We start from the raw sequence: 25,387 nt of genomic DNA, 5'->3' as shown, positions 1-25,387 counted from the left end.
GGTGCGTTCGGCTTGACCCCTAACCCCTGACCTTTACCCACAGATAGGTAGAGGAATCCATCTTGTCACAAATAAGATTAAAGCGTTTCCCCCTTAAATCTTCTCCCTTAGATTATGTGCTTTTAAAAAAAATCTATTCCTTCCATTATTTAACATGAGTGTTGTTAGATGGATGTGTCAAAACAATGTACAACCCGTTATCAGCTGAAATTAGGAAGGAATCCAAGCTGATGTGGGCCATTCTAATATTCTGACATTCTGACATTCCAAACTCCACTTAGAGGTGGTCCTTGGAATAAATCCCACCTTGTCATCAATAGCATATACAAATAATTAAATACATTTACTGTACATTCTACATGTAAACAAATATCTGCAAGTAAAAGTTCAGAGTGCAATTTGTTCACTTTTCCCTCCCTCGCGACATAAATAGAAATGGCCTTATTCTATGTCACCGAGTATGACATTTTCTCAGTCTGATAGCTGAGGGAGAGAAACTTGTTCATAAATGTGCCTCATTAACAAAAACGGTGTAACATGGGAGTTCTGAAACACTAGCCAAGAGCTGGCTGGGGGCCTTTGCAATGTGCTGGCTCTAACTGAACATATGCAAGAGATCCTCCATCTGGCCAGCCCTCTGAAGAGCTGTCTCCAAGAGGCCCTGGCAGTATCTGTGTCTTTCTGAACCAGCTATAGGTGTGCCAGAGCTGAACATATATATGTCTCCTAGATGCAGTGCCAGTAGGTGGATCCTGTTTTAACTTTATGTGAACCGATATGTTCACATGATGTATCGCAGAGGTCACTATATACAGTTACTTCTCAGTACCCTGTGGAGGAATGCTGATGGGAATCCCGGTGTAGCTAGTGTGTGCTGCATCAGTCCTGTATACTCCAATATTCTAAATAAGCCTAACATTTTATTCCTTCTTAAGTGCTTCGAAGGACTTGCTCAACTGTGACACTCAATGTCAGATGAAAAACCATTAGAAACAAAAGTCGTTGTTAATCCAAATGAAAATTTATTTCAATTTTCTAAAAGTGCAAAAGGTCTGGTGGTAAACTTTTGCACACCGGCTGACGCAGTTAAAAAACATAACAGTCAACACGCTTTGGGAGTGTGGGGTGACATTCATAAATAAAATGAATATAAAAAAGATGCAGTATTTGACAGGCAGCAAGCCAGGACAACCTCAGCAGCAGACTTGTGGTTCTATGAAAACCGAGCCAATAATAGATGACTTATACCTTCACCAAGGTGGTGAACTCTGTGGAAACAAGGAAGAAACAACAACAGTTATTGCAAGACAGGTCATGATGAGAACTTGGGAAAAAAATGATCCTCATAAAATCCTCATTTCCTTCATGTCATGGCATTTAAAGGTAGTTACACGTTACTAAAAATGGTTGGTTGTTACTGTTACTTGGCCAACTGGATAGGGTCAAGTACATAGTTGCTTGTTTGATAGAAATGTGTAAAAGTGATTTGATTACCATCAACTCCGATCATGCCATCACCATCAGCATCTCCTGCCGCAAGGAAGACCTTGGTTTCTTTATCTGTCAGAGCTCTGGCACCAGCAGAGAAGGTCTGGAGGAACAGCCTGGAGAGAGAGGAGCACCTTAGAGACCGCTGCCCTATGTACATAGTCATCAATCACTGGTTACTTTAATCATGTTTACATACTGTTTTACCCACTTTATATGTATATACTGTATTGTAGTCATGGATCATCCTATATAACTACTGCTGAACACACCTTTTATATTCATATATTGTCCATACTGTTTATACACCAACATATATATATATATATATACTGTCTATGCACCATCATATATATATATATATGATGGTGCATAGACAGTGCATAAATATATATATATATATATTCCAGTCTCTGACATTGCTCATTCCCATATTTCTTAATTTGTATTCTTTTTTGTGTGTATTGTTTTGTATTGTTAGGTATATGGCACTGATGGAGCTAGAAACATCAGCATTTCACTGCAGCTGAGGTAACATCTGCAAAATATGTGCACGCAACCAATGAAATGTGATTTGATTTGAAGGGTGTGTTTAAGTATCCCTATGCGATAAAATTGAAATGAGACTTGGTGAGTGGAGATCAAGGAATAGTGAAGATATGCACTGGCATTCATTTCAGTGTCATGGGTGGTGTTGTGTTGTAATGTACAGTAAGTTAGCTTTTGGCAAATTAATCAACAGAATGAGTTGCCTTATACTGTATAGTAAGTTAGCTTTTGACAACTGAATCAACTGGGCTGCCTTAATCGACATCCACGTCTTTGGTGCCCGGGGAACAGTGGGTTAACTGCCTTCCTCAGGAATAAGTTGCCTTGTATAATACAGTAAGTTAGCTTTTGACAACGGAATCAACTGGATCAGTGTGAGACTTACTTGAGCTCATCCTCCTCAATGAAGCCACTCTTGTCCTGGTCAACAAAGTAGAAGGCTTTCTTCAAATCCTCAGTAGACTTGCCAGCCAGGCCAACCTTGGCGAAGAACTCCTTGTGGTTGAAGGAGTCAGCAGCTGTGAGGGATAAACACAGTGGTAATTTCAACATCACTGTCTGGCCTGCTCATGGATGATTCAACATGGTCAATATGGGCCCTTTCACTTTAACTGACATTGATTGTCATAAATCAATTAAGTATAGCACACCTGCGCAATGCTTGAGGGCAGCAGCGATATCCTCGTCCTTAAGCATTCCCTTGAAAGCCATTTTTTCGATTCTGAGAAGTAGGGAGAGAGAAAGCAAGAGAAGAGAAAAAGAGAGAGAGAGACATTTTCAAAGTCATGAACATGAATATTCAACAGAAACTACTTGGGCCCACTAACCTTTTGACTCTGATAACCACATTTATTGTCAAGAAAACTGTCTCAGGCATATATATATATATTTATGTAGATTGACCTTTTCCCAAATGTTCTTTCATTAATTTACTAATTGTTTAATGAATGAGTGGATTTAAATGGATAAGAAATAGCATTAGTACTGTGTTATCTGCAGCCTACAGGTTTACATTCCAAACGTAGCTCATCTGTGCTCAAAGGCAGAGTGTCTCAACGCAAGAAACTACAGTAGGCCAAAGCCCATACAGTGGTATGCTGTGACCCATGTCTTTTAGGTCTGCTAGACCTGTTTATCAGATCATCTCTTTCATCTATTTCTACCAGCTCTGGAGTCTGTTTCTATTCTGTCTCTCAACCATTCACACAGAAAGATTCACATAGGACTTTCACTGTCATGAAGGTCCATGGCAATTTAGATGGAGAAGAATCATTGGTAAAGAAAGAAACATTGAGTAAGACATGTCTGCCAGTGACAGTAAGTATCATTCAGAGTGGTCCTCGAACTGACATTCCTCGTGCGCCAAAACCACGGCATAAGTCCTCCATCTCCATCTCTCAGGTAAGCGATTTAAGTCCAATTTTTTTTGCTTTATTTAAACTCCAATTCCAAACGCACTCCAGATAGAAACGTTTCCCTCTTCATTTTTATTGAATGTATTCCGTGGAGGCAGTAAAGAAAAAATCTTTGCATGTTGCTGATGCTGAAAACCATTGGTCTGTAGCCTAAATTAGAGCATCAGTCCGGTTGAGGGAACTCACCTTTGGAGGATTAGTGGATTAGTGGCGAGGAGGCTGCTGTATCTCAGTGTAGGGCTGGATGAAGCAATACTCCCCTAGCTCCCACATTATATACCCTCGCCCTTCAAGGTGTAACGCACACCGTATGCTTAGGGTTCCTTTTGGAAAAATGTGTCTAGTAGTCAAATTGTACTATTTTTAACCTTTCAACTAGGGATATGCATGCAGTCCTGGGGTGAAATGCAAGAGGGGCATTTTGGGCTTCGAGCTGATCTTCTCATTCGGCTGTATGTTGGAGATAAAATGCCTGCAATGCGTTTTTTTTTTATATGACCCATTATCTGCAATCAGGGCAATGTGGCACTTGGTGACCTCAGTGTGTTTCTGAAAATGTATAGAGCAAGTGTGAGATGATAAACAGACATGAACAATTTAGTATCCATCAAATCAGATCATTTTGTTTTGTATTATGATTTATATAAAAATCAAACTGTTTAACTATTTGTACAATATAGTTTTAACCATTAAAAAAATGTATAAGCTTAATGTCAATTTATATATTCATATGATGTAGGTCTAGATTTTCTACTTCATTATTATTTTACATAGATTCATCATTCTTACGCTGGAAGTTATTGTGCTTGTCATATTTGTAAACAATAAAATCACCTCCATACTAGCAGAGTCTCATTTTAAACATGTTAAAAGTTGTTGTTGTTGATAGAAACATATAGACATTATCTTCTTCCCAAGTTATCAGTTTATAGCAAGAAACCTAATCCCTCGTCTGCCTTCCATATATACTGTATATGAATAATCATGAGAAGAAAATGACTTCGTTTGGATGATGTACTGCAGTTGGATACACATGAGAGGAATATAGACTTGTGTTGACTTGACTCTTTACCCTGGGCCACATGCTCATATTCATGCAAGGAGCAGCCTGTCAAGGACATGACTAGGATACATCACATACTGTCATGTGAAACAGGTGCTACAATATTTATGGTCAAAGCCATATATACTGTATTTATAAACTTTACATCAGAGAAAGACAGCTGCAGGCGAGGCAAGTGTTAAGCCAAAGACTGTTTATTTGTATTGGTTTACAATATCATATTTTCCTTAGTCAAAACTAGCATACAGCATATTGCACTACTTGTACTGACAGACAGAGGCTGGACCAATCCAAGAAGGCACTGAGCAGATTCACACAGACCATGTACTGCTTGTCTTCAAACTACAAGATTGTCAAAAATAAACATCTTCTTTATCTTCCTCTCTTTATGAAGACATGACAAGGTTGGAGAACTCTGAAAGAGAGACACAAACTGTTCTCAATGCGTTCATTCTTAATGTTCAATATGCAGAATATACAGATTTAATTACTGTCTAACTACATTTCCAAACTGGGTTTCTCATCCAGTGATCCTTAAACTGCCATTAGAATCATAAATGCTAACAGCCGACCCTGGCTACCGCAGGTTAGGTGTTTTTTGTCATGATTCTTGTTCTGGAGAGTGGTCAATAGCTGGCACAGTTATAAAATCAGATTTTTAACCAAACCCTAAACTTAACCATAACCTTAACCACACTGATAACCCTAATACAATATAGCCAATTTTGACTTTGCAGCTGGCCTATCTAAGACAAAATGTCTCAGTTCTGCCTCCAGGACAAGACTCATGACAATAAACAACAACCTGCCTGATGGCCTGGTAACCCTACCGTCCCAGCCTATCTTTCCGTCCCCGTCCTTGTCCCCAGCTAGGAGAAAGGCTCTGGTCTCAGCCGCTGTCAGGGGACGAGCCCCCTTGGAGAAGTTCTGGAGGAAAAGCCTAACACACACACACACGCACACACACGCACACACGTGCACGCACACACACACACACGCACACACACGCACACACACACACACACACACACGCACACACACGCACACACGCACGCACACACGCACACACGCGCACACACACACGCACACACACACACACACGCACACACACGTGCACGCGCACACACACACGCACACACGCACACACACACAAACGAAACACAAAACACAAAAAGTAGCATTACATTCGGTACACTGTACAGTAGAAGTTTTGTGTTTGGTTGTATCCATCTAACTCTAAAGGATCTTAAGTCCTTGTATTAGGCAACGTTTTTTGAGAAACAAAATAAAATCCAAATATTTGTATCTGCCTAGTATCTGCTGCTATTTTGATCATGGGATCAAGTTCCCTAGAAGACGTGTGTGTTATATTGAGACTCAACTGTAGCTCGTCCTGTTCGATGTAGCCACTCTTGTCCTGGTCCAGGATCATGAAGATCTTCTCAATCTCAGGGGGAGACTTCTTGGACAAGCCCACCATTGCAAAAAACTTCTTGGGGCTGAAGGAGTCGTTTGCTAAAAGCAGAATGGACATAACGACAAAGGACCAAACAACCCGTTGATGACTGAAATGAATAGCTCATAACTTGCATTTCCAGTTTCTTTACGTAAACACATTTGTGAAGCCACAATCATATAGAGCAAAAGAAACGGCATTTATGAGTCCCTATGGGCAATCCAACACACCTACTGCAACATTCCCCATACCATTAAGTTACAGTAGAGGTCAAAAGTGCAAACATACATTCATACCTCTGCAAGCATTGATCGCTGAAGTAATATCTGACGCAGCAAGGAAGTCTGTGAGAGCCATACTGAAACTGTAGCGAGATCGTGATGAAACGTAGCAGCTTGTGGTTCTATCCTAACTGATGGTGAGGTAGAAAGCTACTGGTAAGAGCGATCTTATGATGCCATGGTGTCAGAAACCACCAGCGTTTCCCTGCCAAACACAGCTGTCTTTTGGGCCCACTTGACGTTCAACGGGCGTGGATGTCACGACGTCACTATGACAAAGCTTTTGTTTCGCACTTAATTAAGAGACAAACTGAAAGTGGCCCTTCTGGTGAACAGAAAGCCATTCTTACTAGCTTTCCCCTATATAGTGGAAAAAGTGCAGATTGAACCCTTTAAGCCTGAATATGAGATTTGTTTGAAACAGCCAGTGACAGTGATACATGATCAGAAGTGTTGATCTGTCTTTGTATTCATGATATTTAGTCATTTTCCTTTCGGACATGCTGGGAAAAGGCTTCAGGAACAGATAAGAGGACAAGAAAACAGAAGACATGCTATATTTGGTTGGCCAGATATCGCCTGGCTTGCCTGCTCTTCTCTCTCCCTCTCCTCCTGTCTTCCTCCACTCCCATTGCTCATCTCCCTCCTCTCTGCCCTCTCCCTTCTCTAAGTTTCTGGTTGCTTCCTCCCTGTGTTACAGAGCTGTCTCTCTGGCACAGGATCCCCCAGGCTTAGCTATAAACATCCTGTTATTCGGAGGCTCAGTCACGTTTGGGCTTCCCCTGAGATGGGGGTAGGTTCACTATCGTCACGGGTAGTGGTAAATCACTTACCAGGGACTTTGTTTTATGAGAATATTAGGTTTTGATTCTGCAAATCTCCAGTGTCAGTACTGCTGTACATGTTATGTCTTTGCAGTGGGGCAGACACAGCTGTTGGTGCCTGATAGAGGTTGAGGAAGTGTTAACGACTGATGAATGCTGAAGAGCCACCTCCCTGCGAGGCTGTTTTACTGAACAGCCACCTGCTGGAGTATTCACACATTCCCAGGTGGCCATGCTCTACTGTAGCCTATTATGTACAGTAACTGGATAATGGCCGTTGGCTTGGAAACAGTACAGTGTAATGTTTCCTGCTGGTTCGACAGCGACTAGCTTTGGAGAGAAACATAACGATAAAGAGCTTGAACTGACCGTGACACATTTACCCTTACATGAAACTTTGGGGAATGATGATTGACAGTATCCCCACTATCCCTAATAATACATCTACTTCATTGCTCACATGTGGGGGTCATTGTTGATATCTGCCCCGGGCCCTCTCTGCAGCGATCTGTGTCACTGTGGGCCTGCTACTGAGCACGTGCAAGCCTATGGCTGGAGTTATAGAGCTCCTCTGAGCACCAATGACGTGAGCCGGTTTCCTCAGGATAGACGACAGCAGGCCTCTCAGCCAGGGGAGTTGAAAAACGACAAAAACATCCTCTCCCTCCATACCTGCCCCCGGCCGTGGCCTTGTCCCCTTCCATGCTCCAATGCTTGTTTGCAGGAAGGCCAGGTTTCCTGTGTGATGGAGGAGAGGGGGATGGGGGGGATGAGGGAGAGGGGAAGAGGGATGGGTGGTAGGGCTTCTACACGTAGAGACTGTACAGATTGACTTTATGTTTTAGCTGTGTGTGGATGTTGGCGTTCTATGTAGTTTCCTGTGCAGGTGAAGCTTATTGATATCCATGAAGACAATACACAGTAGTTGTGGAGGTGGGGGAGGAAAGACAATGGGACTAAGGAGCAGAGCAGCCTTCTTCTACATGGAGAACCATCGTGGTAAGTAGGAGGAAAATGATATATTTTTGGGATTGGGATTTTGTGTTTGTCATTGTAGTCCTGTTTTGCGTTGTGCTGGTTGATAGAGCTTACTGTATCCACTTTGCCAGATATGATGTCATGTTGAAACCTGACAAGACTGAATTGTTTGGGTTTGTAAAATGTCTTGTTGATCTATCAAAAGGGGATTATAAATTGGGTAGTTCGAGCCCTGAATGCTGATTGGCTGACAGCCGTGGTATATCAGACCGTATACCACGGGTACAACAAAACCTTTATTTGAACTATTCTAAGTATGTTGGTAACCAGTTCATAATAGCAATAAGGCACCTCGGGGGGTTTGTGATATATTGTCAATATACCACATCTAAGAGCTGTGTCCAGGCACTCTGCGTTGCATCATGCCGAAGAACATCCCTTAGCTGTGGTATATTGTCTATATACCACACCCCTCGGGCCTTATTGATTAATTATATTATTGGGGAAAAAATGTCTATACAATTATTTAGTGTAAAAACTTGTCTAAGTATCCTCCTGGGGGATCTGCACTCCATCATTAGAGCTGAGTCTAACGGCTAACTATGGAAACACTAAAACACATCAGTGGAAAGTAAAGCACACGTACAGGTGTACTATCTTCATTTGACCAGTTTCTCAAAGCAGAAGAAGAATCCAGCAGCAACAGGAAATGTTAGTTATTATTTGAAAATGTTTGTAGGGGTTGATACATTTTTTATTAGGGTAAATCAAGTCTGACATTTTAAAGTGGAAATTCCGAACTTCAAAAGCCTTTTTAAACCTTGAATACACAGTATTTTGCACTTCCTGCTCAGCGGGAAAATTTGCTGTGACAACAGATGAATCAAACAGAGTGATAGTAAAACACATTAGCCTCCTGAGGGATCTCTCCCAGATCCCTGGACCATGATTACCACATCATTTATTTTTCATATTTTAGCCCATTTTCTCCCCACGACCCTGCCAAGCACGACCCCACGACCCTGCCAAGCTGTGCTGCTTCTTGACACAATGCTCGCTTAACCCGGAAGCCAGCCGCACCAATGTGTCGGAGGAAACACCGCCCAACTGGCGACCGTGTCAGCGTGCATGAGCCCGGCTCGCCACAGGAGTCGCTATAGCGCGATGGGACAAGGACATCCGGCCAGCCAAACCCTCCCCTTACCCAGACGATGCTGTGCCAATTGTACGCCGCCTCATGGTCTCCCGGTCACAGCCGGCTGCGACACAGCCTGGGATCGAACCTGGATCTGTAGGGCCTTAGAACACCCCACCACATTGTTGCCTGGCTGGGATTGATTGGTGCTATTTTGGTGTGGTGAGAGCTGAGTCATTTTGGCATAGCTGACAGACATGGGGACGGTCTCTCAGCTGCCAAGCCAATCAGCCAGTGGCAGCGTTCTCTTCTCACTCCCAGAGTAAGAGGAGAGAGAGAGAGCCTGCTGACCTGCTGGGTTTGGACTTTTTGCTTGCTTTCTTTATCTGGCTTTTTCTCCGTTGGTCCCACTGCATCGAGCTAAATGAAGTGCATCTTAAGTATCTCAAAGGCAACAAATCCTGTTTTGACTTGGGTTTGTGCACATTTCAGGGTGAGGTCTGCTCAGGTCTGATTCTGTATGCTGTTTATGGACAACGTTTCTACCACTGATAAGGTCACAGGGGAGTCACAGGGAGTATATCTGGGGCTCTGCTGCTGAGCTATTCAGCTTACTGTACTCCTCTCACACTCAGACACAGAGATCTGCAGCCCGGGCTCACTCGCTCAGCCCACTAACTGGCTGCTATGAGTATGGGCTTTAGATCTACCTGCCATTGTCATCGGGTAATTACTGTGGACTGCATGTAGAGGTTTTTAATGTTTTAAACATTTGCACCCTCGAGAGGATAATGATACAGAGAGAAAGGGGGGGAGAGAGAGAGAGAGAGAGACTGCTTGAACATCCATCCTGGGGAAAGCGATTGCTCCTCTTCTTCCCTGGGCTCAGTTACATCTCTGTCTATTTCCATCGGACCAGCTGTGGTGGGGGACATACCGATACCGTTCTCAGATTCATCCCGACCCCCCCCAATCCCATCACCCCACTTCTCCTCGCAAGGCCTCTCCCTCCTCAAGCGGTTTTATTTCACTCTCCTGACACTTTGACATCAATCACTCAAGATTTAAGTGTGTGTGCGTGCGTGCATGTGTACATGCCTGCCTGTGTGTGCGTGCGTGCACGTGTGTGCGTGAGTGAGTGCGTGTTGATGGGAGCCCTGTAGTAACCCTGTGCCACTTCTCGCAGCTATAAATCCTCAGCAACCAAAGGAAAACAAGACAGAGTGTTCTATCTGATCGCTGCTCACGTTCTGATCACTGCTCACGTTACTCCTTACTCCAACCTAACTTACTGCCAGGCTGGCTGAGTACCCTGTCCCCTCCACAACAACAACCTAAGAACCTTCCCTCACACTCATTCTGCAGTCTACACGTGAGCCAAGGGTAGGCTACTCACTGGGTTTGGGAGGATAAACACAACAGAACATAGTTTTGTCCAGGGATGAAAATGACCAGACATTTATAGGAGTAATATTATGTGGAGGAAGTTATCAGGTGGGTTGAGTAAATAAGCAAATAGAATGAACGTGCACACTGTCACGTGTTCCCAATAAACGTTATTAAATGGACAACGTTTCAACCAACGCTCAGTCCCAGTTAAAGACCCCCTTTGGCTGCGATCCAGGCTTAGTTGAATCAGGTAATGGTTGCGTTGGCACAAAAGCATGTACCATGTGTGGCTCCCAAGTCCCGAGGACCGGGATTGAACAGCCCTGGGTTAGAGGGGACATTTGGCCAGTTGTATCTCAGGGGGCCGGAGAGAGACTTCCCCACACACATCACCCTCTGCTGGTGTGATTTCACCAGGCCATTAAATAGGCCTGTGTTAGCTAGTCTACTGTAACTACCTGAGATGGTCATTAAGCCATTATATGTCAGGTTTCCCTTCTACACCCACATCAGCAGGTGCAGCGCTCTTTTTCTCTTAATTTCTCTTTCTCTTGCTTGCTCTCTCCCCCCTCTCACTTTTTTATCCTTTCTCTCCCTCTTTCTTTCTTTCCTGACTCTCTCGCTTCCCCTCCACCCTTCTTTTCCAAGGAGTGTTAGAAAATGGTTGGTCTTTCTCTTGTGTTACTTTCTGGATAGGAAAGGGGCCGTGGGGTGGAATGTAATGTACCCTTCTCAAGCTTCAGGACCCCCTTAAAGAGTTAAGAGATTTGGCTTAGACAGGTTTGTTCAAATCAACAGGGATCTTTGCTTCCACCATCCTGCACTGTGCTGTAGCTTATTTCACGTACGGGTTTAAATTCAAACTTGCCTTTTAATCCCTGTGCTTTAGCCATTGGCTACCATCGGTCAGCACAAAAATGTAAAGAATTCATGTCACTCTGGTATAAAGGATTTGGAGACAGGCGCAGGAATACATCTGGGTTTTTAATACACCCAAAACAAACATGTACAGTAACACTGGGATGTACCCAAAACAAAAGAGTGAGGTCAAACCTCGTAGAACGACACGGGACGAGACCCGTAATACACAAAACACGCAGCACAGACAAGGCATAGGTACTCACACGACCAACGGACATGGGAAATATAATGGACAGCCCAATGGGAAACAAAGGGCACATTTGTACAAATACAATCAGTGAGGAATTGGAGCCAGGTGTGCGTAATGACACAGTTCAATGAAGCCTAGAAGGCTGGTGACGTGGACCTCCGGAACTGGTAAACAGAATGAGCAGCAGTACCGGGGGATCCGTGACAATGCAGCTAGCCAGCGACTCTATTTAAAGAGTGGGGATAGAAGCAGCAAACCATAAGGGAAAAAATTGTTGATATGAATTAAACTGCAATTATTTTAATCATAAGTAAGTTCACCTGCAACAAGTGTCATGTAAGCTATTTATTAAATGTGAAAATCTATTTTGCCATATGTAGCCTATACCCTTCACCGTTCGTCTCTCTCTGTCCCTCTATCTTCTGTTTCCTGTCTGTTTAATTCGTAACCAGGGAAACCCTGACTCATTACATTTTGGACCGATATATAGTTGCACCATGCAACTGGAGTAGTACCCCCCCCCCTCGAGCTGTAACAGGCCATTCTGATGCCAGTTGGCTTAGAGCATGAGTGACAGTCTCTCTCTGTCCGGTGGTGGGTGAGTGAAGGGTGGGGTTCCCCAGCACCCCTTGGAGGAGGTTGGGATGGGGCGAGGGTGTGAAGGATAGGAGGAGCACAGAGCAGAGCTGAGGGTTTAAATTAGAACATCACTGGCCAGTCCTCAGAAACCAAGAAAACAATTTCATGTAATATAGCTCTCCAGTTAGGGAATGTGCTTACCAATTTGTCAATCATTAGATTCTCAGGCTACTGTATGTACGCTGTGTCCTCTCCCTCCAGACCAGCTGTCCCAGTGGGACTGTTTTAGTATCTGATAGTGGTTGTGGTTGAGTGTGGCTGGCTGAATGATCACTTTGCACCATCCAAGAGTTCTACAGCTGTCCATCTTGGATTATGATTGCGTGTGTGTGTGTGTGTGTGTGCAGGTCAGAGGTGACAGTCTAGCTTTTCAACACTTTCCCAACAGTCCTTTGCCTCTCAGCGTCGCCAGCAAATGTCTCAGCGATTGTGTGTTCTGCGGCTCAGTGCTAGCTTCATGTTATTGCTGAAATATCAGTTTGCTCTAAGCTGGTCTCCTGCTTCTGTTACAGTACTGTATGAGTTGCATTCATGTGTTCGTATGTGTACCTTTATATGGGGCCGTCACAGGCTTCAATGGGTTTCTTGTTATCACATTAGGATAGTTTCGGTTTACTTTCTACAGTCACTACTTTTATAGACTCAAACAATGTTTTGAGTATCACCGTAGTAATATATGCTGTAACCATTTTAATGATTCCTTTAAAAAAAAAAAAACGTATTAGTGAAATTCCTAAAATGAGGTTGTACAGATTGATGATGTAATGACAGGCCTAGGTGTCTCAATGCTTGTCTTGACTAGCCCTCACCCCCCTACACTCCCATCCACCTCCCTACCCCCTACACATTTCGCGACCCCCAACACTCTACGAACCCTCCAATCCCCCTCTTTCTCCCCAGAGACCAAACTAACAGTTCATAGTCCAGCCTAGTGTTGTGTTAACAGTCAATTAACTACCTAATAAATCCCTAATAAACCCCTTCACAAACATTCTGCAGAGTAGGACAAATTAAGTCTGACATTTTAAAGTGGAAATTACAAACATTAGAAGCCTTTTTAAACCTTGTATACAAGATTGCATTTTACTACTGTGTAGGAAATTAAGATCCCACACCTGTATGTACCAAAAGTCCAGGGCAAATGAACCTTACAGTATAGATATAGACAGTTATAGACAGTATAGATATAGACAGTATAGGTATAGACAGCTATATCTATAATTTGTGTTCCTGTTCAAGCTGGGTCATTTGATCTCCTAATCTCTTCTCACCATGGAAACAACCCAGAACCCAGGCAGAGAGAGGCTGGTGGGAGAGCTGCCAGACTGACATGGCACTTTTATTTTTAAATCGCCATGACACAGCAGCAGAGCCACATCGTCTACTTGACATGCATGACCCTATAAGGTCTACTTCCATCCACTACACACACTGGCTGAGTGAAACGAGCTCTTCTGGAGGGAGGGGTTATCTTCTCTGCCTCCTAGTGGTTGGATACTGTCTTGACATGGGTTTATCTGCCTTCTAGGGGTAGGATACTGTCATGACATGGGTTTATCTGCCTTCTAGGGGTAGGATACTGTCATGACATGGGTTTATCTGCCTTCTAGGGGTAGGATACTGTCATGACATGGGTTTATCTGCCTTCTAGGGGTAGGATACTGTCATGACATGGGTTTATCTGCCTTCTAGGGGTAGGATACTGTCATGACATGCGTTTATCTGCCTTCTAGTGGTAGGATTCTGTCACAACATGGGTTTATCTGCCTTCTACTGTTAGGATACTGTCACGACATGGGTTTTGGAGTTCACTGACTTACATTTACATTTTAGTCATCTTATCCAGAGCGACTCACAGGAGCAGTTAGGGTTAAGTGCCTTGCTCAAGGGCACGTCAACAGATTTTTGACCTAGTCGGCTCGGGGATAACCTTTCGGTTACTGGCCCAGCGCTCTTTACTGCCAGGCTACCTGCAGACCTGTGAGAACCTGACTTACTGTCAGTGGTTTGGGAAGGAGGTTCAAGTCTCAAGTTGTAATGTCACATGTACAAGTACAGTGAAATGCCTTTCTTGCCAGCTCTAAACCCAACAATGTAGTAATCAATATCAATGTAGCACTAAAAATAACAAAAGGTAGAACAAAAACACACAAGAAATAAAAATAAGAAAAACAGGAGACAGTAAGTAAGCATACTATATACAGGGTCAGTTCCAGTAGCATATTTACAATGTACAGGGATACTGGAGTGATAGAGGTAGATATGCATAGGGGTAAGGTGACGAGGCATCAGGATATATGATAAACAGAGTAGCAGCAGCGTATATGATGATTGTATGTCAGTTGGCTTAGGGGACTTTAGAAAAACTTAAAATAAGGGCTGTGTTTTGTGTAGACTTACCCTGGTGTGACGTTTTTATAACCATATAAATCTCTTTCGGACAAGGTGACTTTTATCAATATATTCGTCTCTATTTACTCTCAAAATGCTAATTAGCATCAAAGACATCATGCAAAACTACAAATCCCTGCATGTAAGGTCCGACGCTGGAGATGAGAAGCAGGTACAGAGAGTTGAACATTTAATGTGGAACAGACAGGTAACAGGACAGGAACAGCGTCAGAACCCGGGTAATAAAGACATGCGAACATCAAGGCTGAAGCAGGGAACAGAGTGGGGAACCAGACAGATATAGGGGAGATAATGACAGAGGTGATTGAGTACAGGTGAGTCCAATAATCAATGCGCGTGACGGGGGGAGGCAGGTGTGCGTAATGATGGTGGCAGGAGTGCGTAATGCTGGGGAGGCTGGCGCCTTCGAGCGCCAGGGAGGGGGAGCGGGAGCAGGCGTGACAGCAAGCTCCTCCACGTCCTCTCTAGCTGACACCTTCGCTAACAGGTACTGTGTCAATTTAGAACTTGCACAAGGCAGTTCACAGAATTGTCCATTTAAAGAAATGTAACCAATTGATTCATTACTACATTTAGCTACCATTAGTTAATCCAATGATTCTTACCTTTGCCTCGATTCAGCAGTCTCGTCCAGATCAAAATTACATTTGTAGTTATTTATGATATCCACATTAGCAGCTAATTTGCATTTCACTTTTGGGGGGTAAATACAGGCAAATATATTGATAAAAGTCACCTTGTCCGAGAGAGATTTATATGGTTATAAAAACATCACACCAGGGTAAGACAAAACACAGACCCTATGTACACAAAACACAGACCCTATGTACACAAAACACAGATCCTATGTAAGGATTTTCCTGTGGTGAAGTAGAGGCGGACCAAAACGCAGCGTGGTTATATTGATTCATGTTTAATAAAAACAGATAAACATGAACACTACAAAACAATAAACGTGGAAAACCAAAAACAGCCCTATCTGGTGCAAAACACAGAGACAGGAACAATCACCCACAAACACACAGTGAAACCCAGGCTACCTAAGTATGATTCTCAATCAGAGACAACTAATGACACCTGCTTCTGATTGAGAACCATACTAGGCCGAAACATAGAAATACCCCAAAACATAGAAAAACAAACATAGACTGCCCACCCAACTCACGCCCTGACCATACTAAATAATGACAAAACAAAGGAAATAAAGGTCAGAACGTGACACCCTATTTTAAGTTTCTAAAATCCTCCATGGGAAAAATGAACGGTGGAAAAATGATTGGAACCAATTCGCTGTTTGAACGCTAGGTTTTATGGGTATTATGACGCATACTGTGGTACTCTATTATGTGTAGGTTAGTGAGACAAAATCTCCGTTTAATCCATTTTAAATTCAGGCTGTAACACAACAAAATGTGGAATAGTGTGTGAATACTTTCTGAAGGCTCTGTACTCACTGTATATGTGTTCAATTCTACTTCGTGTTTACTCCTATTTAGGAATGTGTTCAGGGTATCTACATTTAGACTTTATGTTGAGGGGTGGAGGTACCATTACAGGTTACTGTACTGTATACTGCAGTATAGAGTTCCTTACCCCAGTAAACCGTGTTCTGCCCGTACAGGGAAATGAACATGGATGAATAAATTAGGCTAAGTTGGCTCCACTCAATACTTCTTTAAGCACGCATGCAAGTGCACACAAAACATACACACACACACACACACACACACACACACACACACACACACACACACACACACACACACACACACACACACACACACACACACACACACACATATACACACTTGAGGCACATACACACTTGATGCGTGCATACTTGCCCAAAATGGTAATACATTATTGGCATCAGTCTTGCTTGTTCAGCCATGTCCAGGTCTCAACTGGGGAAGAGCAGGAGTACTGGTGTCAACAGAGGCTCATAAATACATTATCAGCTCTCTGAAATGTATCTTAGATTTATGTCATCATATTATAGGAACTCTTGTCAGCAAACGCTCTAAAGACCCAATAATCTGCTACTAAGATACTAAGATACTACTGGCATGACACAATAAGCTGACATGTTTACCACTTTGACTGTTGTTGTTTCAGTGTCTAGTTTCACCCTAACCCCCAAAACGGCAGAATGAGAAGTGAGACGCTATCCTCCGGGCGTGTCCAAATAAAGGCTGTAGGCAGGGCTGCTAGGGCCCTGGCTGGTGGAGAGCTCATTTCACAGGTTTACCCAGAGTGCAATGTTGCATGGTCTGGACGGTTAGAGAGCAGAGCGTCATGTGTCGCCCGCCTTGCTTGGGCGTCACTGCCACTGCTCAGAATAAGCCCAGTGAGCTCCAATTACCCTCCTCTCACGGATTGTTTGGTGTCACTTGTCGTCTGTTGGCTGGATATGATGATTCTGTGCCTCTGGTGTAAAAGGATAGTTACGCAGCCCCCCCCACCCCGGCTTGCGAATGTGCGTGTGATACAACTAAATTGGTGTGGCAAACTCACAGCCAACCCAATCAGAAAAGAAAAGCAACCCCCCTCCCTCCCCCTTTTCGGGTAGTGCTAGGCACGGGTAGATCTACTATCGGTACTCTCTGTCCCTGACTCCACCCACTAGGGTCTGCACATGGACAAGTGTCCCAGGCCGTTGCATTGCATTGTGGGACTGGTGCATTGCATTTATTTGGACTGTCATCAAGTGGCCATTAATGTTGAAGACCTGGGAAGAGGAGAGGTAGATATAGACTTGTTATTACCCTGGCTAGGGGTATTAATAGCAGGTGGGGCAGTGGAGAAGGGATATTCTATGCTTTGCCCCAGTTAGAAAAACAACAATAAATTAGGGAATGGAACAGCTATCCACCCACCCTATCCCTACAGTTGAAATCTGAGCAAATATGGATGCCGCTTTCAATGTGGCCCATCAGAGTCAAAGATACTGTAATTAATTAATGAAGCGGATGACGTTGTAGATCTATGTCAAGAGGTAGCAGAACTATCTGATGCTGAGTAAATAGATTGAACACAAATAGTTTAGACTACATTTGAACTTGTTTTTCAACCCTGGCCTATATCATATGCACAATGCTGCTAAGTTCGGTGGACCCAACAGAAGGACCAGGGTTTGCAGGCTAGGTGACATGATGCCTGGACTATACAGAAAGTGGGAGGGAGGAAGGGAGCAAGGGAGCAAGGGAGGGAGGGAGGGATAAAAGGAAAGAGGGGGGTGCCCCTTAAACACACAGGGGCCAGGGTGAAATGCAAGCACCTTCCTCCATTCGAGTTAACCACCATCTGTCTCTCTCTCCATCTCCTTTCCTCCACTCCTCACTTCACTCCATCCTTTCCTTCTTTTTCAGACTCTGGACAGGGAGGAGCTGAAAGACGAGTGTGCGTGTGTCTCCCTGGGAACAATATCCTGATGCTGCATGAGTGTATCAAGTGGAACTCCAGCATCAGTGATTTTGTTGCCAGGGGGAGGACAGTAGCAACCGGACCTTACAACTTGCCCTCCTTCAGAAACAGTGTGGGAAATATACTGTGAAAATTGATGAAGAATAATATTTTCAGTCAATTAATCCCTCATTCCTTCCTTCTTTCAGGAGATAGTAGTAATTGAATGGAATCTGTACAGAGGCGTGTTGTTGGACATTTATTAAGTCACATCAAATAAATGTGAAACTTGCAAGATGTGTCAATGAGATATTTAAACAGTTATCACTAGCTGACCTCCTACCAGTACCTTTGAATGAACATTAGACAATGTCACTAGCCGGCTACCACCCGGTATTGTACCCTGCACCTTAGAGACCGCTGCCCTATGTACATAGTCATTGAACACGGGTCATTTTAATCATGTTTACATACTGTTTTACCCACTTTATATGTATACCCTGTATTGTAGTCATGGATCATCCTATATAACTACTGCTGAACACACCTTTTATATTCACATACTGCCCATACTGTCTATACACACCATTCACATACATACACTACCGGTCAACAGTTTTAGAACACCTACTCATTCAAGGGTTTTTCTTAATTTTGACTATTTTATACATTGCAGAATAATAGCAAAGACATCAGAACTATAAAATAACACATAAGAGAATGCCAAGAGTGTGCAAAGCTGTCATCAAGGCAAAGGGTGGCTATGTGAAGAATCTCAAAAATAAAATGTGATTTGTTTAACACTTTTTTGGTCACTACATGATTCCATATGTGTTATTTCATAGTTTTGATGTCTTCACTATTATTATACAATGTAGAAAATAGTAAAAATAAAGAAAAACCCTTGAATTAGTAGGTGTTCTAAAACTTTTGACCAGTAGTGTATGTATTTATATTCAGGTCTCTGGTCAGGAAGCTAATTTCCTGCAATTCTATCCATTATGCCATGGGGTTTTGTTCTGTGTACTTAAATACTGTATTCTCAACATAGCTCATTCTAATATATCTACTGATATACATATCATTCTTAGTATATATTGTGTAAATGCATCTGGTGTAAATATGTACAGATTACACATGGACTGATGTTAATTAGATTCGATCTGACATTTCTTGTAGTATTTTGTTATTTATTATTATCTGGTGTTTTTCATTTTACTGCAGTGTTAGTAGCTAGTAACATAAGCACTTCGCTCTGCTCAACTGTGTACGCGACCAATAACCTTTGATTTGTGTGTGACATGTCTTGACATCGACTGTCTGCTATTATCAACAGAACCACTAGAGGGCAGTCCTGCCCGCATAGGCTTGTGATTATATGCCGTGGTGAAAGTCCTAAAAATAGTAAGGGAATATATGTAAGGGTCCTGAGGTTGCACAGCCTTCTTTCTTCCAAACCCTCTTGCAAACTTTCAGTTTCTGATTTTGAGCCAAAATTGTCCAAGCATTTTGTCTGTAAAGCTTCAGGGAGTAGTAGGTGTGTGTGAGTACTGTCCTCTTACTGTCTCTCACTGAGGAGGATCTGTTACATTATTCATTTTATTTTATTAACCTTTATTTAAGTAGGCAACATTAGCCAGGCTTTTAATCGATTTGCCTGTTTTGCTCTGCTCCTGGTCAAGCCCATGGGACTGACTACTGTACACTTGAGCCCTTTGTCCTCTCCCCACTGTTCCCCTCTATCTGACTTTGGTCTTCTCATTTCTCTCTCTCTCTCTCTCTCTCTCCCCTCTCTCTCTCTCTCTCTCTCTCTCCCTATCTCTCCCTCTCTCTCTCTCTCTCTCGCTTTTCCTTCTTCTTATCTCTCTCGTCCTCATTTCTCTTTCACTGTCCTTGCTTTTCCTCTTATTTCTCCTAATTTCCTATTTTATCTATTTTCTCCAGAGACTCGGTTCTGGATTACTGATCCACTGATCTGACCATTTGCTGTAGAATGGGACCCTCAAACCACAAGGTACAGTAGTATTCTGACCTCCTCTCTCTTAAGTCAATTTTCTCTTGAAATTTGCATTGATAATGTAAGATAGGACCGTGTGTCAGGAAGTTGCATCAGGACTTTGTACTGTTCTGTAGTTGAGGGCATCATGATGTAGCAACATGTAAAATGACATTTGTTTATCTTCACTTGACAGACTTTACTTAAGAGGCTGAGTTAGCTGTCCTGTCTTTGGATGGACCCTCATCTTATTGGCTACCCATTATTGGCCACCCGAATGGGTGTGGTCGTAGTGGAGGAAACTGATGAGAGCGACCAATGGTATGTTCCTGTAACTTTTACTACAGTGTCAATGGTTTTTGACCATTGCTTTGCAGTTTGCATTGTCTTGTTAAATCTTCAGCTCATAATCCTCTTTATTTTATAGTACTCTCTCTCTCTTTGTGTGTGTTTGTGCTCAGTGGTGTAAAGTACTTAAGTAAAAAATACTTTAAAGTACTACTTAAATCGTTTTTTGGGGGTATCTGTAGTTTACTTTACTATTAAAAAAATACTACTTTCACTTTTACTTCACTACATTCCTAAAGAAAATAATGTACTTTTACTTCATACATTTTCCTAGAACCCAAAAGTCCTCGTTACATTTTGAATTATGATTTCTGAGTGTTTGAGTGAGCCCCTGTCTATTCGTAAAGAAAAAAACATCTGGTTTGCTTAACATAAGCAATTTTACATTATTTATACTTTTAGTTTTGATACTTAAGTATATTTCTCAAGTAATATTTTACTGGCTGACTTTCACTTTTACTTGAATAACTTTCTATTAAGGTATCTATACTTTTACTCAAGTATGACAATTGGGTACTTTTTCCACCACTGTTCGTGTGAGTGCGTGCTTGTGTATTTGTGTCTGTGTGCGCATGTGTGTGTGTTTAAGCTGTGTCTTTTTGTATGTAGGACATTGGTAGCGGATACACAGTGAGGTGCTAATCCAGGTGGTAAAGGAGACACAGATTAGAGCCCTGTGTGTGTGTGTGTGTGTGTGTGTGTGTGTGTGTGTGTGTGTGTGTGTGTGTGTGTGTGTGTGTGTGTCTGTCTGTCTGTCTGTCTGTCTGTCTGTCTGTCTGTCTGTCTGTCTGTCTGTCTGTCTGTCTGTCTGTCTGTCTGTCTGTGTGTCTGTGTCTGTCTGTGTCTGTCTGTCTGTCTGTCTGTGTCTGTCTGTCTGTCTGTCTGTCTGTCTGTCTGTGTCTGTCTGTCTGTCTGTCTGTCTGTGTCTGTCTGTCTGTCTGTCTGTCTGTCTGTCTGTCTGTCTGTCTGTCTGTCTGTCTGTCTGTCTGTCTGTCTGTCTGTCTGTCTGTCTGTCTGTCTGTCTGTGTGTGTGTGTGTGTGTGTGTGTGTGTGTGTCTGTGTGAGAGAGTGAGAGAGAGAGAGGGGAGGGGGCAAGAGCGTGTGTATGCATCTCCTGGGTTGTGTGTCTGCCTCTTGCGTTCGTTCGTCATAGCGCTCAGTGACTCAGCATCTCTTTTTCCTTGCCTGAGTCACTCATTTAACGGTTGCCCGGTGACCGCAGAACGGAAAAAGGTTCCTATTGCGTGCTCGCCTGCGAAGACAGCCACCAATATTTATTCAGGCCCTGCAGTGAGTGGCCAGGAGAAAATAATAGACATACATTCTCCAATGATTGCCTGGGTGCCATGTCATTGTACGGAGAGGAGCCGCTTAGTAATGAGTTTTTGCACTTCCTGTTTTGGAAGGAGATATACTGTCGCTAGTGCTCTGGGGCACACAGTGTGAAAGGAGACGATGGATGTCTCAGTAGATGTTTATTTATTTGTATAAAATACCAAGTTGTATGTTGAAGAATAACATAAAATTAATTGCATTTTATGTGAAAGAATCATATTTTTCTCCATGCAGGTATGAAGACTTCCAGTGTTGGCTCTCCTCAGGTGAGAGGGGCCCCCAGTCCAGCCCTGTCACCCCCCACCGCAACCCTGTGACCCCTCAGCCCAGCCCTGTGTCATCAGAAGGGGACGAACCTGGACAAGGGAGGAAGGTGTCTTTCTTTGATGATGTCACTGTCTATGTGTTTGATCAGGTAACTGCATCTATCATACAGATAATTAGTATTTCACATCAGAGTCATGTTTTTATGCCTACAGTATCAACATCATTTCATTTTGAACACGCTCCATAGGAGAGTCCCACCAGGGAGCTACAAAGTCACTGGCCAGAGACCAACAGCAAAGAGACCAAGGGTCAATCTCCAATACCAATTTACAGACACACACCTGAGACCAATGATCAAGCCCCAATCCCGCCCTGCAGCTATGTCAACCATCTACCTCACATGGCAACCTCAGGGGTCTGCTTAAAGGACAATGGTATGTCTTTATCTCTCTTTCCTGATGGTGATCTCTCTATCTGTCTGATGACATCTCTATCTGATGGTGGTTGTGTTTACGCTGCCCTACAGGTCATGGTTTAGAATGGGAGGATGACTTCTCCTTCTTGGACAGCTCCCTCAAAACCAAGATGGCCGATCACCATCTAATAATATCAGAATCCAGTATATTTTCCGTATCCCCCCACCAGACCTCCACATCCTCACACCAGAGGTGGAGTGGTCCATCCACCCATGCCTGCTCACAGTTGAGACCTTCTAGTCTGGTCCTCACCCACGTCACTGATGCTGACCTGGAGCAGTAAGGCAAGTGAATGGCTGCACACTTGTTTTTCTGTCACCCAGAGAGCCTTGGGCTCATGGAAAAAATTACTTATCCTCTCTCCCTCTCTCTCCCTCCCCCCCTCATTTCTCTCCACTCCACTCCTCTCCCCAACCCTTATATGATTCATTATTTAATGGATTTCTAGCTGGAGAGTTTGTTCTCCTTCTCTCCAACAGTTCCAAACCACCTGTCGGTTGGTTACACTGATATCACAAAGCTCTGTGACAGTACATTGTCTGACTCAATAAGCCTGGGCCGTGTAGTAACTAACAGCACAGCTGGCCACAGTGAAAGCAATAGATATCAGATCTGTGACTCTGGCTGGAGTTGAAAGCATGTTATCTTCTTCTCAGTCAACATAAAGGCCTATTGTTCAGCCCAGTCAACAGACGTCTAGTTTTACTACTGTCTTATCAATGCCACCGGTCATGCTCTCGTGCCACATTCAGCCTCAGGCCAAACGAAAGTGAAAAGGCTATTCCATAGGTTTACACAATGTAGTAAGTGGTGTAGTAAATAGATAATATTGATCTGTTTTTATTATTTTATAATAAGAAAAAGCAAGGTTTGTTTAGACTCTAAACAGAGAGGTGTGATGAAAAGGGAAAGACGAAGGGAAGGAGAGAAGGAAAGGAAGTAGAAGAGAGAGATAGAGGGGGTAAAGAAAAGGGCCCTTTATTTGTCTAGCTATTTCAAGGGGTGTCCTTGAGTCCATCTGTGGATGGCTCTATGGCCAGTATAGGTGGAGGACAAGACAGGATGGCACTCAACTCTGATCTGCATGTTCATGCTTGGATGTCGGCATCCGTGTGCCTGTGTGTGCGTGTGTTACATTATTTGGTCCAGCTTGTAAGACCTGAGTTTGCTTGACTTATATTTAAAGTATACCCAGTAGTTATTAGTTATCAGAGCCCATGGGTAAACTAAATACATATGGTTGTCCTGAGGAGAAACTGAACAAACGGAAAGAAATGTTCCACAGAACCTGTAGTGTGGTTTGGTTGATTAGAAGAAACCTGGCAGGACCAGTACTAGTGCACACACACCAGTACACACACACACACACACACACACACACACACAACACACACACACACACACACACACACACACACACACACACACACACACACACACACACACACACACACACACACACACACACACACACACACACACACACACACACACACACACACACACACACACACACACACACACACACACACACACACACACACACACACACACTCAAGGACTTCACCGCTGCACATTTTGCTGCTGGGAGCTGCTCACCTGTGTCTGACATTCTCTTTAGATACCGGTAGAAATGTTTGTGGAACCATTACACTATATCATACAGAAGTCTGTCTTTCTTGTGTTTTAGCCCAGTATCCGCCACTGGGGATGAGGAGATGGAGGCCTAACAGCGTGTTTGCTGAAGGAAGACAATGTGATGGAAGACAAATCTCCAGATAAACAGAAGAACAGAAGAGCTCAACAGTGGGACCTTGCTGTTTCACCACTAGTAAACACTACACATACTCCCTTTACATTCTATGGGCCTGACTACGGGTCCAACTGCAGGGGTGATAAACCATCCCTTTTCAGGCTACTGTACCACCAAGAGTCAGTTGTTTACCTTTCAGGGCTGTGCCTGTCTCCCAATAAGGATTAGCCTACGACACGTTAACAATAACAGAGGGCTCTGATGATCAGAACATAGCAATGGTGACCTGATAATCCTACATTGAATAAATGGGTTCCAACAATGGGAATCTCTTGATTCACTCGTAAAGTATTTGACCGCCTGCATATTTAAAATGTAAGAACATTTTCATCAAGTTTTTCATCAGCTAACTACTGTACTGATAAGAGCTTGATGTTGAAAATAAAACATTTCTGCAGTCTTCATTTGATTTGTTTCCCCTTGCCTATCGTGAAACGTATCTCAGTGATAAGTAATACCATGCTGCAACAATAGGTCACTCACACACTAAAAGCGACTTCAAATATATATATATATATATATATATATATATAGATATATATATATATATATCTATATATATATATATGTTTGTTGATGAGCTACTTGGAGGGATTCAGAAAATTAATGGGCGGGTGCATGGAGTGGACTGATACATGTGGGAAGCCTCCAGTTGATTTTGACCAATGAAGCGATAGTTTTAGCCCTGTTTATACTTGGTTCTAACATGCGTCATTTGTCGGTCATGTCTAGACAGGATACAGCTTTTGTCAAATTGACCTCAAAGTAGATTTTTTGGGGCGTTTTAGCTAACCCATTTCCTAACCTTAAGCTGATTCTTCTAACCTGCTACGTTCATTCTCCTAAACTGCTGCATAGGTTCTACTAAACCTGCTACAAAAATAAAATTGTGACAAAAGCTGTATCCCTTCTAGACAAAACCAAATTTGTCCTGATCTTGTCCAAAATCTAATTGTGCCCACATTTTAAAGACAGGTGTCGACTTTTAAAATACACATTTTGATATGATT

At 43.0% G+C, this 25,387-nt stretch overlaps 3 protein-coding genes across 4 annotated transcripts; 1 reads left to right on the top strand and 2 right to left on the bottom strand.

The window, feature by feature from the left end:
* Positions 1-999: 999 nt before the first annotated feature.
* On the bottom strand, positions 1,000-3,745 carry LOC112224452 (parvalbumin-2). The gene is made up of 5 exons (XM_024388009.2): positions 3,639-3,745; positions 2,688-2,758; positions 2,423-2,555; positions 1,495-1,604; positions 1,000-1,268 (listed from the first exon to the last, which is right to left on the bottom strand). Exons 2-5 carry the CDS (start codon positions 2,746-2,748, stop codon positions 1,243-1,245), a joined length of 330 nt encoding a protein of 109 aa, XP_024243777.1. The 5' UTR covers positions 2,749-2,758; positions 3,639-3,745; the 3' UTR covers positions 1,000-1,242.
* Positions 3,746-4,688: 943 nt separating this feature from the next.
* On the bottom strand, positions 4,689-6,443 carry LOC112224454 (parvalbumin, thymic). Its single transcript, XM_024388012.2, has 4 exons — positions 6,268-6,443; positions 5,898-6,030; positions 5,346-5,455; positions 4,689-4,930 (listed from the first exon to the last, which is right to left on the bottom strand). Exons 1-4 carry the CDS (start codon positions 6,326-6,328, stop codon positions 4,902-4,904), a joined length of 333 nt encoding a protein of 110 aa, XP_024243780.2. The 5' UTR covers positions 6,329-6,443; the 3' UTR covers positions 4,689-4,901.
* A 1,460-nt stretch (positions 6,444-7,903) lies between these two features.
* LOC112224451 (serine/threonine-protein kinase LMTK2) lies at positions 7,904-24,781 on the top strand. 2 transcript variants are annotated; one of them, XM_024388007.2, is made up of 7 exons: positions 7,904-8,075; positions 20,087-20,156; positions 20,335-20,459; positions 22,056-22,236; positions 22,336-22,522; positions 22,615-22,848; positions 24,255-24,781. In XM_024388007.2, the coding sequence occupies exons 3-6, from the start codon at positions 20,374-20,376 to the stop codon at positions 22,845-22,847; spliced, it is 687 nt and encodes a 228-aa protein (XP_024243775.1). In that variant the 5' UTR covers positions 7,904-8,075; positions 20,087-20,156; positions 20,335-20,373; the 3' UTR covers position 22,848; positions 24,255-24,781. The 2 variants fall into 2 exon arrangements, with proteins under 2 accessions (XP_024243775.1, XP_024243776.1); XM_024388008.2 differs by lacking the exon at positions 7,904-8,075 and adding an exon at positions 19,049-19,546.
* Positions 24,782-25,387: the final 606 nt, after the last annotated feature.

This window comes from Oncorhynchus tshawytscha, linkage group LG25 (assembly GCF_018296145.1).
Source record: "Oncorhynchus tshawytscha isolate Ot180627B linkage group LG25, Otsh_v2.0, whole genome shotgun sequence".
In the NCBI taxonomy this organism is placed as follows: domain Eukaryota; kingdom Metazoa; phylum Chordata; class Actinopteri; order Salmoniformes; family Salmonidae; genus Oncorhynchus; species Oncorhynchus tshawytscha.
This window is presented reverse-complemented; position numbering and strand designations above follow the sequence as displayed.

Excerpts from the sequence above, each read along its gene's own strand:
- LOC112224452 (XM_024388009.2), bottom strand. The coding sequence starts at position 2,748 with ATGGCTTTCAAGGGAATGCTTAAGGACGAGGATATCGCTGCTGCCCTC. Across the intron at positions 1,605-2,422 it reads ATTGAGGAGGATGAGCTCAA|GCTGTTCCTCCAGACCTTCT; the intron begins GTAAGTCTCACA and ends CTCTCTCTCCAG. Across the intron at positions 1,269-1,494 it reads TGGCATGATCGGAGTTGATG|AGTTCACCACCTTGGTGAAG; the intron begins GTAATCAAATCA and ends TTGTTTCCACAG.
- LOC112224454 (XM_024388012.2), bottom strand. The coding sequence starts at position 6,328 with ATGGCTCTCACAGACTTCCTTGCTGCGTCAGATATTACTTCAGCGATC. Across the intron at positions 6,031-6,267 it reads AGCGATCAATGCTTGCAGAG|CAAACGACTCCTTCAGCCCC; the intron begins GTATGAATGTAT and ends TTCTGCTTTTAG. Across the intron at positions 4,931-5,345 it reads CGGAAAGATAGGCTGGGACG|AGTTCTCCAACCTTGTCATG; the intron begins GTAGGGTTACCA and ends TCTCTCTTTCAG.
- LOC112224451 (XM_024388007.2), top strand. The coding sequence starts at position 20,374 with ATGGACCCTCATCTTATTGGCTACCCATTATTGGCCACCCGAATGGGT. Across the intron at positions 22,237-22,335 it reads CTGTCTATGTGTTTGATCAG|GAGAGTCCCACCAGGGAGCT; the intron begins GTAACTGCATCT and ends CACGCTCCATAG. Across the intron at positions 22,523-22,614 it reads GGTCTGCTTAAAGGACAATG|GTCATGGTTTAGAATGGGAG; the intron begins GTATGTCTTTAT and ends GCTGCCCTACAG.